Source organism: Paroedura picta, chromosome 2 (genome assembly GCF_049243985.1).
Source record: "Paroedura picta isolate Pp20150507F chromosome 2, Ppicta_v3.0, whole genome shotgun sequence".
Lineage (NCBI taxonomy): Eukaryota > Metazoa > Chordata > Lepidosauria > Squamata > Gekkonidae > Paroedura > Paroedura picta.
In genome coordinates, this window is record NC_135370.1 from 124,178,829 (window position 1) to 124,195,604 (window position 16,776).

General features: G+C 45.1%; 1 protein-coding gene across 35 annotated transcripts in view; it reads left to right on the forward strand.

The window, feature by feature from the left end:
- The window catches only part of MADD (MAP kinase activating death domain), an 89,289-nt gene that overhangs the window by 25,886 nt on the left and 46,627 nt on the right, over window positions 1-16,776 (forward strand). For 15 of the 35 annotated variants that reach the window (XM_077322399.1, XM_077322426.1, XM_077322408.1 and 12 more), the window contains exons 8-17: window positions 796-852; window positions 2,368-2,546; window positions 3,269-3,504; window positions 4,574-4,730; window positions 5,184-5,287; window positions 8,973-9,166; window positions 9,747-10,027; window positions 12,840-12,979; window positions 14,975-15,076; window positions 16,029-16,067. In XM_077322399.1, the coding sequence (XP_077178514.1) occupies window positions 796-852; window positions 2,368-2,546; window positions 3,269-3,504; window positions 4,574-4,730; window positions 5,184-5,287; window positions 8,973-9,166; window positions 9,747-10,027; window positions 12,840-12,979; window positions 14,975-15,076; window positions 16,029-16,067 (1,489 nt within the window). The remainder of the gene's footprint in view (window positions 1-795; window positions 853-2,367; window positions 2,547-3,268; window positions 3,505-4,573; window positions 4,731-5,183; window positions 5,288-8,972; window positions 9,167-9,746; window positions 10,028-12,839; window positions 12,980-14,974; window positions 15,077-16,028; window positions 16,068-16,776) is intronic. The other 20 variants (XM_077322404.1, XM_077322405.1, XM_077322411.1 and 17 more) reach the window with 6 other exon arrangements.

The following is a 16,776-nucleotide window of genomic DNA, read 5'->3' on the forward strand; positions in this document are numbered from 1 at the left end:
TTTTCCATTTTCATATTGCTGCCTATGAGGTTCATATTCCTCTCTCTGTGGTCATGTTAAGTTTTATTGTTTTTGAGTCCAGTTGACTGAGCCAGTCAAAATTAGGTTTATGTCTCAATTTCTGTTCTCTACTTCTCTCCTCCTGCTCCTCCTCCTTGCATGCTGCATGCAGTATTTAAAGGTAAAGTGTTATAGTGATCACACAATAACTGCTGTTTATGTCTTCTTAGAAAAGCAGAACTGTATATTTGACTCTCTATTAATTCCCTCTTATATACGTCTGCAGTAAACAGCCATTGGCCTTACAGTAGAATCTACAGCTCCTCTTTCAGACTTGGTTTGCTTTTCTCTCCACAGTTTAAGGGGGTATTCAGCAAAACTCCCACACATTTGGGCACAAGTTGATATATAGGTACCTTTTTTCTTTTGTTCAGTAGTGCAAATTATGAAATCTTATTTTTATGGAGAGAAAAGGGGAGAATGTGAAAGATAGCAGAGGTGGTGGTCGCAGTGGTAAAATCTTTTAGGCTTTAATATGTTATTGGAAATATTTGCCCACGTTCAAGTGGTTTGCCTACTTTTTAGAAATTAAAAAGTGGCTGGGAACAGATGTGTGGGGGTGAAGCAGTCTGGTCTCCCTCAGGAACTGTGCCTATTTATGGTCCCTTTTTGTTTTCTTTCTCATCTGTGGTATTTAGTAGTAATCGTTTTTTCTCCATCTGTCTCTCTGTGGTCATGTGTTCGTCTTGGCTCTATCCACTGATGTTGTCATGTGATCTTCCATCTTGCCTCCAGTGTCTGGTTAGCATGACTGCAATCACTCAGCAACAGCTGCTCACGCCTGACAAAAAGGTGTCTTTATTTTACTTTTCCCCCATTGGATTATTTTTAAATTTGTTTTTATTTATTGGCTTTTGGAAATAATCACAGGGAAGTTTAGAGAAAGACAATTGTGAGAGAGACTGTTGATAGGGGAAACTTGTGGGAAAGGTTTTGGGGAGGGCTGCAACTGCTAAGTACACCCAAGAGTAGGGATAGAATTTGATTAGACCAGTGAGATTGTAAGTAACATATGGAGGCTAGACTTTTAGGCCTTCAGTGCATGACTGGGGAGAAATTTGCAGGCTGTGAGATGTTAAGTTTGTGAAAGTGTCAGCTCTACTATATGTGATGATGCAGGTGATAAAGTTGATTGGGGGGGGGGGTGTATAACTGTTGAAAATGGTGCTCTGCCCCAGGAATCTGAACTTCCCTGCTCTGATAGAGTACATTGACCTGTACCTGTTGTTTCACTTGTAGTGCAAGCATAAACAGAGTTGTACCTTTCTAAGCCTTTTGAAACCAGTATGCTTAGAACAGTATAACTTTGCTTAGGATCCCACTCTTAGAAAGATAATTCTCAAAGTACTAGATATGGGAGATAGGACTGAACAGTCAAGCTGGCTACCCCATGGAGATAGCAACCTTGCGAAAGTCTCATGCCCAGTTGCTGCAGATAAGTAGTTTTGTTGGAGTCTACTTCTTTTCAGCTGCGACCTTGTACAACATATCTCATCTGCACACTTCTAGACACCTGTTTCATGATCTAGCAAAGCAGAATTACAGGGAGATTGATTCCAGAATCAGTTATGGAAATGAATATCAGAAGATCCACAGGTGCAACTATGGTTGTGAAGCTCCTTGCTCCAAAGCAGCTTAGGACTGAAGAAAATGGCTACCAGCTTAAAACATCTAGGCTGAGTGTTTCTGCCTCTCCTACTGCAGGAATTCAGCCTGAGCATGAGAAAGGGTGTGAAGGTCAAGAACCCGAGAGCTCTTGGCCCTTTGCTCTTAGCCCATGGATTACAGTTTATAGCCTTATCCAGAACAATGAACCTGGTGGACATGAACCCCAGTTGCTTGTCTGGTGTTGTTTCTTGCTGTTTTTTATACTGTATTTATGTAAATTTGTTTTAAATAGTATTTTTATGAACCACTTTTGGTCCCTGTCAGGGAGAAGAACAGAATAAAAATATACTATAAAATGGTCTAAGGTTTTAGTCAAAGAATGCCTAGGTATTCCCGATCTTCATTCAATGATCTGATGAATATCCCCTGGGTTGCATATTTGTTTTTTGAAAAATATATTTATAGTAAAGTGTGCACCTTTTCCTTGAACAACCCACCTGTGAGGAATGGTGGAATAGTCTATCAAACCAAAGGCTAAGAGCATACTAAGTTGTTTCTTGTTTGCATGTAAGAGCTGACAAAGATGCCAGTGGATTCCAGGGAACTAGAATCTGGAACTTGGTTTGTGATGGGTCATGAGGCAAGGCAGTGTTTCATTGTCATTCTTGTTTATTATGCATGTGACCCGTTGCTCTTCAGGCTTTGGCCAGCATGAGTTTGAATACCCAGCCCATTCTTAACTTAGAGAAGTTTCATGAAAGCCAGGAGATCCCACTGCTTATGGGAAGACCTCAGAATGACCTGCAGTCCACACCTTCTACAGAATTCAACCCCCTGATTTATGGCAATGATGTTGATTCAGTGGACGTGGCCACTAGGTAAGTCTGAGCAATATCCTTTGGCCAATCCTCCAAATAATTTCTGTCCAGTGGTAGATGTTAAATATTTTCTTGACAAAATAACATAACATTACTACTTATGAAATTATATCTGTATAAATCAAGATTCTGTACTTTAGTATTCTTTTTTGTTCACTGGCTGTGTCTAGTTGACGTTGCATGATTATAAAAGGCAAGATTAAGCCACTCTGTATGAAGACATTTGTAGAGATCTTTGGCATTGATGTAAAATATCCAAGATTCCCTCAGAGCTGATGTTTGTACTAGAATAGAAATCTAAGCTGAAATTATTATTCCTAAAAGAAAGCATGGAGAGTGACAGTTTGATCCCAGAGTAGCAGTAGCACAAAGATTCCTTACATTTCCCATGGTCTGTATATCCATGAAATGTGCTCAAGACTGAAACTGGCTTCACAGTGTTTATAGCAAACTGACAGGTCTTTCCCATATTGGAGATGCCAGTGTGATATAGTGATTAGAATGATACTGAATCAGGGAGGCCGTGCCATGAAGCTCATGGGATAACTTATGCCAATCACTTTCTTACCCTAATCTGTTTTGCAAGATTTTGTGAGATAATGAGATGAAGGACATAGAACTATATATTCTGGACTGATTTTCTTGGAGGGTTTTTTCATGATTTATAAATGAGCTATCCTTTACTGTTACAGGAGATATTACACTTTTTTTTTCTCTTTTAGGGTTGCCATGGTGAGATTCTTCAATTCTCCAAATGTTTTACAAGGATTCCAGATGCATACCCGCACACTTCGCCTTTTCCCCCGGCCAGTTGTTGCCTTTCAGGCTAATTCCTTCTTGGCCTCACGACCAAAGCAGACACCCTTTGCAGATAAATTGTCCAGGACACAGGCAGTAGAATACTTTGGAGAATGGTCACTCAACCCAACTAATTATGCTTTCCAAAGAATCCACAACAGTATGTCTTGATTTTGTGTCTTACATTCCATATTATTAGTGTTTTATCTTCTAATACAGAAGCATCTAATACTGAAGCAGTGCAGAAAAAGTATCTGCCCTGTCACTTCCTAAATCTGTCTGTCCTGTGGAGGACTTCTTTTTCCAATGAAGTTTCTTTAGAAAGTTCCTAACACAGGGATCCCTGACATCTTGCCCATGGGTGCCATGGCTCTCATAGACACCTTATCTGGTGCCTGCCAGGTGCTTGCAGGAAGTGGGCAAGGCCAGGATGGATTTTTGCCCAGCAGGACTTCTGGATGACTAGATTCATTGGAAAAATTCTTTAAAATATTGCTCTGTGACTGAAGGCAAGCTGAGCACCCATTTTGTGGCTGCACCTACTATACTGTGTCAGAATTCAAAAGGTGCTTGCAGGCTCAAAAAGGTGGGGGGCTATTGCCTTAAAATGTCTCAGTGAATTCTGAATATTTTCCCTTAAAGTTTTATCTGCCTTTCCGTGAAACTGTGGTCTCATTCAATCAATCAGTCAGTTTATTACAATCATTGACCAGATCAAAACAGCCACGCTGGTCTCATTTTGATAAATGGTACTGACAAGCTGTGGCTCAGAGGTAGAGCTTAGGCTTTGTATGCAGAAGGTGTAAGATTCAGTCCCAAGCATTTCCAGGTAAAAGGATCAGGCAGTTGTTGATGTTAAGGCCTCTCTCCAATACCCTTAGAGAGCTTCTGCCAATCAGGGTAAACAGTACTGACCTTGCACAAAGCTTTTCTGCATAATGCGTAGGATAAGTGGATTGCAGCGGATTCTTAATTTGACAGGATTAACTTTTGTTTATATATTCCCACTGTCATGATGGAAGTTCTTAGTCTGAGGAAGAGTGCTTGCACTCGAAAGCTCATGCCTTGAATAAATCTTTGTTGGTCTTAAAGATGCCACTGGACTGATTTTGTTTAGTAGTACTGACCTTGATGAACCAATGGTCTGTTCAATATAAGGCAGCTTAATGTATGTTAATGTGTAAAGCAAATACTTCACTTAACATCCTTATTCTTGTTTTTTTCTACAGATATGTTTGACCCTGCTCTGATTGGTGATAAGCCAAAGTGGTATGCTCACCAACTGCAGCCAATCCATTATCGTGTCTATGACAGCAATTCTCAGCTAGCTGAAGCACTGAGTGTCCCTGTCGAGAGAGAAACAGATTCAGATCCTACTGATGATAGGTCAGTGGGAAAGATAGTGTTGTATAGCTGGTCCTTAATGTCACTTGTAAATCTGTTGGAGCTTTGTTGCTGCTATAACCTGCTTCTCAGTGAATTCTTTCGTTTCCACTTTATCCACTTTCATTCTGTCAGAATCCTGTGCTAGCTGTTGATAGCCCAACAGGACAAACAGCAGCTCCACAGAGCCATTTCAGGTTGAGAAGATGATACTTAAGCTGCTTCTTAAACACTGTTGTCTCAATTTAATTAGGTCCATATGTGTCTTGCAATAAAGTTACCAATGGGGAAAGTCCTAAAACACATCTAATCAATAGTCCTTGTGGCTACCCTGTGGTGGACATGAAGGTTTTGTAATATGGGAATTGGCCTCAGCTAGAATGCTTCCCTGTGGATGCTGTCTACATTATACTGTTTTCTCACTGGTTCTGATTCTTTCCCCATTCTTTGTAACAGTGGCAGCGACAGTGTGGACTATGATGATTCCAGCTCTTCTTATTCATCCCTTGGTGACTTTGTTAGTGAAATGATGAAATGTGACATAAATGGTGATACTCCAAGTGAGTAACAATTTTGTTAGGTCTACATATATGTTTCACCGTGATTTAATTAATATTGTGCATGTGAATGTCTTTAATATATTTAAAATATGGCAGAGTTACACACAGGAAATATTATACCATATAAAAAACTTACTGTCCTTCTGAAATATTATACCACTAGGAATAAAACCCGATGTATGAAAAATACAGCGAGCGCTATCCGTTCCCAGGGGCTCTGGCAGCATTGGCAGGGCGGCTGGGAAGGGCCTCCCCTGGAATGTAACCCACCGCCCCGGCTAGAGGCGTTCCCAGGCGGGCGGGAGCGCTCCCGACAGCTTGGTAAGGCCTTTTTAAACCCTCCCAGGCGACAGGCCATCCCCAGCGGGCGGGAGTGCGAGCGCTTCCCCCCCAGGCTCCCCACCCAGCCGAGACTCGCGGCCTTCTCTGGGTCCCGGGAAGAGGCTCTGTGCATCTCTGACGCAGCGAGGCTCTTCCTGGGACTGGGAGAAGGCCGAGCCCCCCCCCCTGGCTGAAACTCACAGCCTTCTCCAGGCCGCGGGAAGAGCCTCGCCGCGTTGCAGACGTACTGAGCCTCTTCCCGGGGCCTGGAGAAGGCTGCTTCCCCCCAGGCAAGACTCCCGGCCTTCTCCCGGTGAAGAGGCTGTTCGTGGGGCCGTGAGAAGGCCCCTGCTCCCTGGCCCCCGCCCCCAGCGGAAAGGCACCGATGCGGCGACCCTGCTCCTTTCCCTAGGGCGAGGAGAAGCCAGTGGAGGACTCACTGCATTAGAAGGGCTCCTTCTTCTGCACGGCAACTCCCCAGCTGGCCCAGGCAAGGCCGGGCCAAGCAGCCAATGGGGAGCCGTGCTTTGCACAGCTCCCCATTGGCTGCTTGGCCCTGGATGGACATTCGGAGGTCCCAATCAGGAGCTGCTTCATGGCTCCTGTTTGGGCACTTCGAGTTTTTATCCCGGACAGGGCTCTCCCTTTCTCCTCCCCTTTAGCCCTTACCCTTTTATTTCTACTGCACCGCAGTAGCGATTTACAGATATAAAAGACTTACTGTCCTTCTGATGAAGTGCGGAGCCTCTGATTTCCTCTCACTGGAGGACATCCTCCCCAACAGGGTGACAGTAATCCTCAACTGAGGGAAAATCAGAGGCTCTTCCCTGCCCCTCTGCTCCTCCTCTTCCTCCATTGGCCTGAGGAGGATAAGCAGCCAGGAAGTAAGCCTGGGAGCTGGGGATGGCTGTCGAGCCACACTCCACTGCGCTTGGCTGTACCATGCTCCATGGCCTCCTAACCACTGGAAGGTTGGGGAAGGCTGACTGTGCCATGCACCCAAGCTTCCTGGCTGCTGGGAGAGATCGGGGGGGGGGGCAGGATCTGATCCAGCTCACCCACCTGGTCCTTACTGCTCTGCAGCAGCAAGAGGGGAGGGTAGCAAGGCTCCTGCAAAGCACGGCAGCCCAGTTGGTGAGCTCCGCCACCCTGCTCTTCATGGCCTCTCCTGCTGTCCCACCTTTCTGTGGGCCATCTGAAAAACAGGCTTTGCTACTGGTGATATAAAATATGTAACCAAGTTGATACAATGGGTATAAAGGTCTTACACTAATGAAATTGAACAGGATGTTGTCCTTAGATAAACATGCATTTTGCTCTAGTAGTAATAGGTTGTACCATCCAGCAAAAATATGAACTGTTTTATCCAGCCAGATATCAGTGAAATGTAAACTCACTCTCCTGATTTGATAGCAACCAACACTACATAGAGATATGAAGGATCGGGGGGGGGGGATTGAAAGTTGGTACAACATTTAATGCCTAAATATTTAATACTGCCTTCTCCCATTACTGGACGTCTTACCACCTTCGCATAAGCCTCAGGTCAAAGCTATAGTGTCAGAGGGTATGAAGTTAACTAAACAAGAGTTGAATGCTGCCAGGCATCAGGCTGACTGCCATGCAGGATCTATGGGGACAGCCATAGCGTTTTGATGGCATGCATGGTTCTGTTCTTCCATGTTGTCCAATGACATGAGGGCTATTTTAGAGGATCTCTTGTTCCAAGGCAGAGAGCTTTTTAGTGAGCAAACAGATGGGATTCTCAAATGTATCCTTAATGTTATCCATGTTGATGTATAAAGTCAGCAGGAGCTGAGGAGCAGAGAGGATGAGCCCTCATGTGCTCTTCCTTATATGGGCAGCAGAAGGGCATGCCCACTCCCTGGCCTCTCCCGGAGTCTCACAAGCGGGGGAAGCTGCAGCCATGTGGCTCAGGGGTGTGCTTGGGCTCCTTCAGAGCCAACTGCCTCTCTTGCTCAAACTTAGTGCTGCAGCCACCTTTCTCTCTCTTAACATGTCGTTTTGGGTTGCAATTCAGACAGGTAGGCATATTGGCAGCCCTCTCTTGTGGCTCTCCATACACTCAATTTTATTCTGATAAACTTAATCTTAGACATTCCCTGTTTTTTTCCCCCCCAAAATGGTTTCAGGGTTCATTTCCCTGTTCCTCTTCAGATGTAGAATGAACACTACAACATGTTTGATAATTATAGGGCATTGCTCTTCTATTTGGATGGGTCAAACATTTTTGTGTGGACAAGAATCTTTGTCTACTTCAGAGGCCACAACAAGAGTAGAATGGCTTCCTCTCAGACCCTGTCCTGGTGGATAATTCTGGCCATTTGTACAGCATATGTTGAAGTGGAAGTGGACTGCCCTTAACCATTTTACTAGAGCCCGAGGTGCTTTGACGGTGTTCTTGACAGGGCTTCTGCTTGACAACATCTGCAAGGGCTGCAATGTGGTCAATGCCTTTGACATTCATCAAACACTATTCCATGATGTGCACTCCTGGAAGCAGGCTGCTGTCAGTCTTACAATCAATACTGGCCAGTCCAGGAGTTGGCAGGATAGAAATTCAATAATAAATAAATAAAATAAATAAATATTCTAATTTCACCCACACCCTCTTCCGCAGAGAGTTATCTTGCCATTCTCCCATGTGGGACTGCACAGAAGCCACAAAGATGAAAACAGAGTTGCACTTACTTGTAACTGCTGTTCATTGATTCAAATGAGTAGCTGTGTTGGTCTGAAGTAGCACAATAAAAGTCCAATAGCACCTTTAAGACCAACAAAGATTTCTTCAAGGCGTGAACTTATGAGTGCAAGCAATAGAGTGTTCTCTATTATGGTGGTCCCCAACCACTGGGCCGTGAAGGCCCTGGCACCGAGCCGCGGCACCCTCTCCCCGCCCCGCCCCTGCAGTAAGAAACTTCCCAGGCCACAAGCTTGCGGCCCGGCAAGCTTCTTACTGTGGGAGGGGGGGAGAGGGAAGCAGGGCCGCGCATGCACACATGTGCCATGCACGTCCGAAAATGCGCATGCGCGGCTGAAAACTGCCCTCCCTGCTGCCGCCGGTCTGCAGCCTGTAAAATGGCAGGCCTGTGATAGTGCAGTCCCTATGTGTGCCTATACAGAAGACCACTTGGTGAACAGCAGTTTACAGATAAGTGTAACCCTGTTTTCTTCATGTTTGGCTTTCTTGAGGTTTCTAGTTATAATGGTAGTGTTTGTCATCAGGCAAGGAGACTTACGCACCAACTCCCTGTGATTGTTTCTAATGTAACAGCTTTGTTAAATTACATACAAATCTGCAAAATGTATACTTAATAAATTAGGATGGGTCTTGTATTTACAGATGTGGATCCACTTACCCATGCAGCTTTGGGTGATGCAAGTGAAGTAGAATTTGATGACTTCCAAGAATATTCTGGTGATATGGATGAACAAGCCCCAGACAGCGAGAATTCTCAAGACAACAACCAACCCCGTTCAAGTTCAAGCACTACAGCCAGTAGTAGCCCCAGCACCGTCATCCATGGGGTGAATCATGTGTGTAATGAGACCATTGTACAAGTCATCTCAGGCTCCAGGAGTTATGTCCTGGTGGAGCTATAAGTTTGAAGTGCTGGACCTTTGGGTAGGAGATGTGAATCAAGTTGCCAACTAGTTTGGCATTCATTACAGGTCAAGTCAATTTGTAACATCTCTAGAAGCTTTACTGTGATCAGACAAATGCTTCACAGATTGCCTGATCCTAACACCTTTGGGCTAGAAAAAGACTGGCATGCTGCTCCTTAAGAAGTGAGGCCCATGGGGAGATATAAGGAATGTGACTATTTGAGTCACTGCTACAACAGTTAAAAACAATTATCTTGTCCAAGGTCTACAATGGTAACAAAGATGATTCTGGCCTGAACTATTAAGGGGAATAAATTAGTCTTTACGATCGTAGGTGTGATGACAAAACTTTTGAAAAGGGATTTTGAAAGTGTAACTAAACATATCTAAGCTTTGTTTAGCAGAGCTGGTGTTGGAAATAATCAAAATAAATGTCAAGATGTTAGAGCATTTGGGAACCCTTCATCAGCTGTTATAAAATATTTAAACAAATCAATTACTTGTTTTACAGGAATCAGCTGAATCAGTAGATATGGAGGAAAAGATAGTAGCTGGATTTTCAAATCACCTTCCTAGCTTGCCCTTGCAACCAAATTTTCCCAAGATCAGTATAGATCGTCGTGAGAGTGAGAGTCCTGCTATCAGTTTGAGTACTGTGGATGGAGTGGTGAAAAAACGAGAATATGATAATCCATACTTTGAACCACAGTATGGTTTCCCAACAGAGGAAGATGATGATGAACAAGAAGAAAGTTACACTCCAAGATTCAATCAGAACCTCAGTGGCAGTCGGTGAGAGATTCTCCTGTCCACCATTCTCTATTGCTTTTAGTGAAGTTCACGTTACTGGTCCTTGGATGGTATGTCAGAAATGCCGCACAGTCAGCTAATGATGGTGCCTTGAGATGGATGTCCTGGAAACCCTCCACATCCCCTCCACTGGTGGAAGACCATTCTGTTTTGTTTGGTTTTCCCTCCTCAGTCCCTCTTACTTGATCCTCCTTGTTTATATGTATGTGGCTATGACTTAAGGTTTTTTGAATTGATCTTATTGTTTGACGTATATACATTTAAATTTTTTTAATGTTTGGATTGCTTGCTTTGGCAACCCTGAACTAGACAGAAAGGTGACATAAAAATGTACCAGGAGGTGAGGTGAGTTATGGAGGCGGGCGGGCGGCTGCGGGCGAGGAGGAAGGGGGGCGGATCAGGAGGTGCTTTGCGCCTCCCGATTAGTCAGTCCGGCGGCAAGGGACCAATTGCAAGGTGAGCTGTGCGCGGCTTGCAATTGGTCCCTTGCCGCCGGACTGACAATCGGAGGGCCCAATCGGCAGGCGCTCCGTGCCTGCCTATTGGGCCCTCCGATTGTCAGTCCGGGGGAAGGGGCCTATGGGCACTGTTCCTCATCACGGACAGGGCCCACCTTAGGTGCCCTTAACGAATTATTTTATCCGCTCCGCTAGGAGCGGTTAAAGATTACTGGGCCCAGACCCAAGACCTGTAGCACCCATTGGAACTTCCATCCAATCAGATGAAATGTCATTGACAATTACTATTTGAGTATGTTTTTAAGCCAATTTCCTATCCACCTAACTATCCTAGGGTCCAGTCTGCAGTCCTCCATTTTACTCATCTTAACACCGCCTGTGGCGCCGCGGGCGCCACGGACTAAATAAAAGGCTAAGGGGTTCTGAGGCGGGATGTGTCCGTGATGAGGAAGGGTCCGGATTGGACCCTTCCTCCGAACAGACAATCGGAGGGACTAATCGGCAGGCGCGCAGCGCCTGCCGCTTGGTCCCTCCGATTCCCATCTGCAGCAAGTGCGAGCCGCGCAGAGCGCGGCTCGCAGTTGCTCCCTTGCTGGCGGCCTCCCGACGCATCAGGCCGCGGGCAAGGGAGCCCACGGCAGCCGCGCTCTGCGTGGCTGCCGGGGGCTCCCTGCCCGGTGGCCGGCATGCTGGAGCGCAGGACGGCGCCGCCGCTGTGGTAGCAGCACAAGGAGAAGACGAGGCGGCGATGCGGCACGGCGAGGACGACACCGGCGACAGCAGCGGGGGCGGCCCGAGGGTGCGGCGGTACGAGGTGACCGCGGCTGCCGGGGCTCCCTGCCCGGCGGCCGGCGTGCTGGAGCGCCGGACGGCGCCGCCACTGCGGTCACGGCGCTAGGAGGCCAAGGCCGAGGGCGTGCTCTGCAGCAGCTGCTGCCCCGAGGACGAGGCGCCGAAGCAGGACGGCGAGGATGACACCGGTGACAGCATCGAGCGAGGCCCGAAGATGCGGCGGTACGAGGTAGCACGCAGGCAGCTGGAGTGGCTCATGGCTGAGGCGTGGCCGGGCAGGTGACCAGCAGCGCACGAGGGAGGCAAGGCAAGGGGCGCCCGAAGTTTCGCCCGGCAGAAGGAGGCAGCAACGCCGGCCTTTCTAAGCGCCCCCTGGGTGGGAGGGAGGGCGGCGGGGGTAAAAGGCTCCTCCTCTCTTGGACAATGCCCAGATCCCCGCGTTGCAGCTTTGCCGGGGGCAGGGAATCACCCGCGCTACCGCCGTGCCCGGGGAAGAGGCGCCGCAGGGGGGGAGGGGGAGAGGAGGGCTGCCGTCCTTCACCCCGGTGCTGCCCCGCACTCAGCCAACCCTCCATTTTGTGGGATGGTCGGTGCGGTGCCCTTCTCCGGTCGTTTCCCATCGACTGCGTCACAGCTGCCTCCCGCCCCGGTTTGGTCGCTTAGCCGATCTGGATGGATGGTGGGACGAATCTCCCAGACCCCTGCCCTTTGCGCCGGAGGAAGAAGAAGACCTCCCCCACCCCCTATTTTAACGGCGCTTGGGACACATTCAGTCTCAAGGAGGTACGCATTTCTTTCCTTGGTTCTCCCCCCCCCCCCAAGGTCTTGGGAAGTTGTTCCATGTGTACAACTTGTGTATAGCCCATTAATATATTGAAGCTCTCCCAATGAAATGATATCGGTGCCACAGCCTAAGGCACAAAGACTATAGGGGAAGAGAGAACCCAGGTGCCCCTCAGCCTTTTGCTGCAACCACCGATGCCCAGTTTGCAGGATCCACTGGGCTTCAGACTGCCAAACTGAAACCTTTGGCCACAAGGCATCCCGAACCCCACTGTATACCCCCAAACAAGCCTCTTTGCAGTTTCTGTTCCCCTTAGAAAAGTTCAAATGGGTAGCCGGGTTGGTCTGACGTGCCACAATGACACTCAACAAGTCATGCCCTGAATAAATCGTTGCTGGTCTTAAAGGTGCTCCTGGACTCTGCTTTTATTCCTTTGAAAAGTGTCCATCTGCATTATGCTGGGAAAGATGCTTCATGATCTGGCAAGTCTGTGCATCCATGCACACCCAAGAACAAGATGCAAGTCATGGCACGCCTGCTGGGGGCTCCCTTGCCTAGCTCCCGCTGTATTTTTTTTACAGCGGGCTTGATTACTAGTAAGAAAATAATGGGAAACTCTATCAAAAGGTTACTAGTTCTTAGTACAATTTATAATGGTGGTAGATATTGAAAACATATTATTGATATGAAATTTTTCCAGTTATGAATGCAGGATACATGGTGATGTCAGTACTATAATCTATGTCTTTTTCTTTTTAAGGCCTCAGACGCTTCTTCGTCCTAACAGTTTAAAGCTGGGCAATGACTCTGATGCAGAATCGGATTCTCATGCCAGTTCCCCAAATTCTACAGTCTCCAACAATAGCAGTGAAGGTTTTGGGGGCATTATGTCTTTTGCTAGTATGTATCATTGTTTTGTTTATATTAAGAACAGCAGGTGGGGGAAGTGGGAAGAAAGCAACATTAAAAAAAAAACCAGAATCATAGAGTTGGAAGAGTCCTTATAGGTCATTCAATCCTGCTTAGGGCAAGACATCCAAAGCTGGGCTGTCCAGCCTCTACTTGAACATCTCTAGTGAGCCAACCAAAATCCTAGGTGTTTGGTTTTGTTGTAGAACTATGTTTACCATTTGGAAATTTCTCCTCAAGCTCATCTGAAATCTACTATTCTGAGAATGGAGCTGATTAGATCTATTCTTGACTACTGAAGTAGTAAAGAAGTCTTTATCTTTTCTATGTTTCAGCACTTCAGGTATTTGAAGAGTGCAATTCTGTCCTTTTGCGGTCTTTTTTCAGGCAAAATATGCCTAGTTTCTTCAGCTATTTCTCATAGGCTTCATCTTCCAAATCATCTGTCTAAGGAGAATTTGATTCCAAGTGGCTTCTTTGAGAGATACTAATCAAACTGTTGTTTAGCTTGTATTACTGCCCTTAACTTCAGCTTTTGCAATAGCAAGGGAAGGAAAGGAAAGCAGCTGGAGACTTATCCTAGTAGGGAAGTGCTGAGTTTGGTAAATATTAACATAGGGCCATAGATCTTGAAATGGGAACTGGAAACGTGACAATTCAAAGAACAGGGAGTGGTGCAAGGGCATAATGTTTGTTGCTACCCAAGGCTCAAGAAAAGCCAGTTAGAAAAGTTGTTCTGGAGTTGGTCTGTCCTTACTCAGTTCTAATTGGTTGCTACATACTCAGAGACTCTTGGTGCTTACAGTTTGCTGTAAGACTCTATTTGTCCCTTTCTAGCATAATCTTCATATAAGATACAGCTGTATGTCCTGGTATAAATTCTTTTGAAGTTCTATGTACTTTAAACAGCACTACATCCTTTATAAAACTGATTTATAAACAGCACCTCATCCTTTATAAGATCTTATAGTGAGGTCCTGCTAAAGTGATGCAAACATCTGCCAGTAGCAGGGCCTTTTTTGGTGATGACATTCTGATTATGGAATCCCACTGAGGCCTCTGTGAGTAGCTGCCTTATGTTTTTTAAAAACAAAATAAGACATCCTTTTGGAGAATAAAATTTTGGCTTGCTGCTATTATGTACATCTTTTGGAACATCTGTAACCGCTCCACGGGAGCGGTATAAATAAAACGCTAAGGGGGGTAGAGGTGAGCTCTGTCCATGATGGGCAAAGGGGCACATTGGCCCCTTGCCCACGGACTGACAAGTGGAGGTGCCAATCACCAGTCAGGGGGCAAGGCGCCAATCGCCAGCTGCGTGCAGCTCGGCTGGCGATTGGCACCTTGCCCTCGAATTGTTTCTCAAAAATTGTATTTATTTATACATACCTTCAAATATTACATAGGCAAGAGCTCTCAAAATAATGGGGCCTAACATCATCTATTGGAACTCAGTCAGTGACTCTATCACACTTTCAAGATTCACTAATTATGCCTGTGTTACACAGCTGGTTAACAGTGAACCTTGAATGTGTGATGAATAAAGGCTACCCTGATCTCTTCAGATCTCTCTAGCTAAACAGGGTTGGTCCTGGTGAATATTTGGATGGGAGACCATCTAGGAATACCAGGGTCACTACACACAAAAACCAGGAAGCAAAGATCTGTTTGATCTCTAACAGAGAGCTAACTTTACTACTGAGGACAGAAAGTTATTCAGCTATAAAAAGAGTTGGTTTTTATACCCTGCTTTTCACCGCTTAGTCTCAAAGTGGCTTGCAATCGCTTTCACTTCTCCCCACAACACCTTTGAGGTAGGTGGGGCTGAGAGAGCTCTGAGAGAGACTGCTCTGTGGGAACAGCCTCTAACAGGGCTGTGACTAGCCCAAGGTAAGCCAGCTGGCTGCATGTGGAGGAGCAACAACTTGAATTGCAGAATGAGGTAACGGTAATTAGGTCACTTGATATATTTTCTTTCTGTTATAGGTAGCCTATACAAGAACCACAGCACAAGCTTTAGCCTCTCCAATTTAGCACTTCCAACCAAAGCTGGGAGAGACAAAAATACTCCATTTCCTAGCCTGAAAGGTAACCATTTTTCCATGCCTGTTAACTGCCTTCAGAATCTCTTTGATTGCCAAGCAGTCAGACATCCTCTGCTCCAAGGCATTTTGGGAAACAGGACACTCTAGAAACATGTATTCCTTCTGAGCTGTGCATTGGATTTCTTTAGCAAAATTTTTCAAGTCAGTGTTTATGACTTGTAGGGAGGGGGGACATTGTTGTTTTTTTAATTCCCTTTGCTGTAATACACAACATTAAAGGAATGCATTTAGATGCGAATGTATTCTCCAAGTATGAAATGGTTATACATTCTTAATCTTTTGGATCGATGTGGACTTTGCTTTTGTGAGAAGGGTGCTGAAATTCTCTTCCCTTTGCAGCAGACATGGATGCCATATAGTGTTTAAAATCTCCTTATTGTGTGCCTTACCCTAGTCTTTAGGTCAGAACTGCAGAACTGTCAGTGGTGGTCTGGGAATGCAGGTCTACCTGCAAATGTGAAGATCCTGCTAATAGGAGCTCTAAAATGTTATGCTTGCCACATGGAGCACTGCTATGGGACAGGGCTTATGTGTGCAGCCATGGCATTTAAACTGTCCCCACATATAACACATATTTCCTAGCTGGAAGAAAAAAATACACTTGAGAAGGCAGTATTGATAGTCTTCTGCTTCAGAGCCATAGAAATTAGCTTACATTAGAATGTTTCCACCACCTTTGAAGAATTCTGAATAGAGACCTCAGATATTGTCATGTCACAGTAGTTTGTTTATAGTAGAGCCTAGTTTTAGTGATTGTTGTTGATAAAGAAGAGTCTGGAGATTATCATTCTTTTTGCATTGAAACTTTTCAGTTACTCAACCAGAGAAACGTTTTGTTTTGCTTTTTTCAGTTCTTATATAATTAGAATTACTATTTTTCTTTTTTATTGAGTTGATTTTATTTATTTTTTCCCCTCTCCATTTTCATCGTAAAGATTACTTTAATCTGGAAGTGGGAAGGGATGTGGATGAAGGTTGGTATGATGTCTTGCTAACCTTTGACCTTTATTGCTAAAAGGCCAAAAGTTGGTTTTGTGTTGCTGCCTTAGACTTTGCTTTGGGTAGAATAAAATTTCCCTGGGTGTATGTGTGTGGTTGTGTATAACTAAAACTGAGAAAGAATGTGATTAGTTATTTTAAGACTCTGCATAGTGTCTCTTTGGGGATATTTCTATTTGTTCATATTCCCATATTTATTTGTGCAGAGATCTTTTGCTACTAAAAACATGCTATTGATAACACACATTGGAAGAAAACAGTGATGGATTTTGCCATTTTCTGTGTTTTGTGTCTCATCCTCTGCAGTTTCTTCCCATTTCTTGACAACTCTGTCCCATATGTCCTCTGCAAGTTTCTAAAGTATAGTATACAATGTGTCCTTTCCTCTGTCAGTCTCTGTCTTTCATATATGACTTAGTTGGTGCTTCTCTTAAACATTGCCTTTGGAGATTATCTGATAGTAGACTTTAATATACTAAATGATGATGATAGGTGTTCTTGTTGTCTTTGAGACAGGTAGACAATTGTTTCACAAATTCTATTATGCCATCATTTCATTACCTTTTCCAGTTCTTCCTTATGTTTTTTCTTATTTACCTTTCTTCATTTTCTGATGAGAAAGAATTTTTTCCTCACTTGGCTGATGCAAGAAAAGATACAGTAGCAATTTGCAAGGATTTTGTT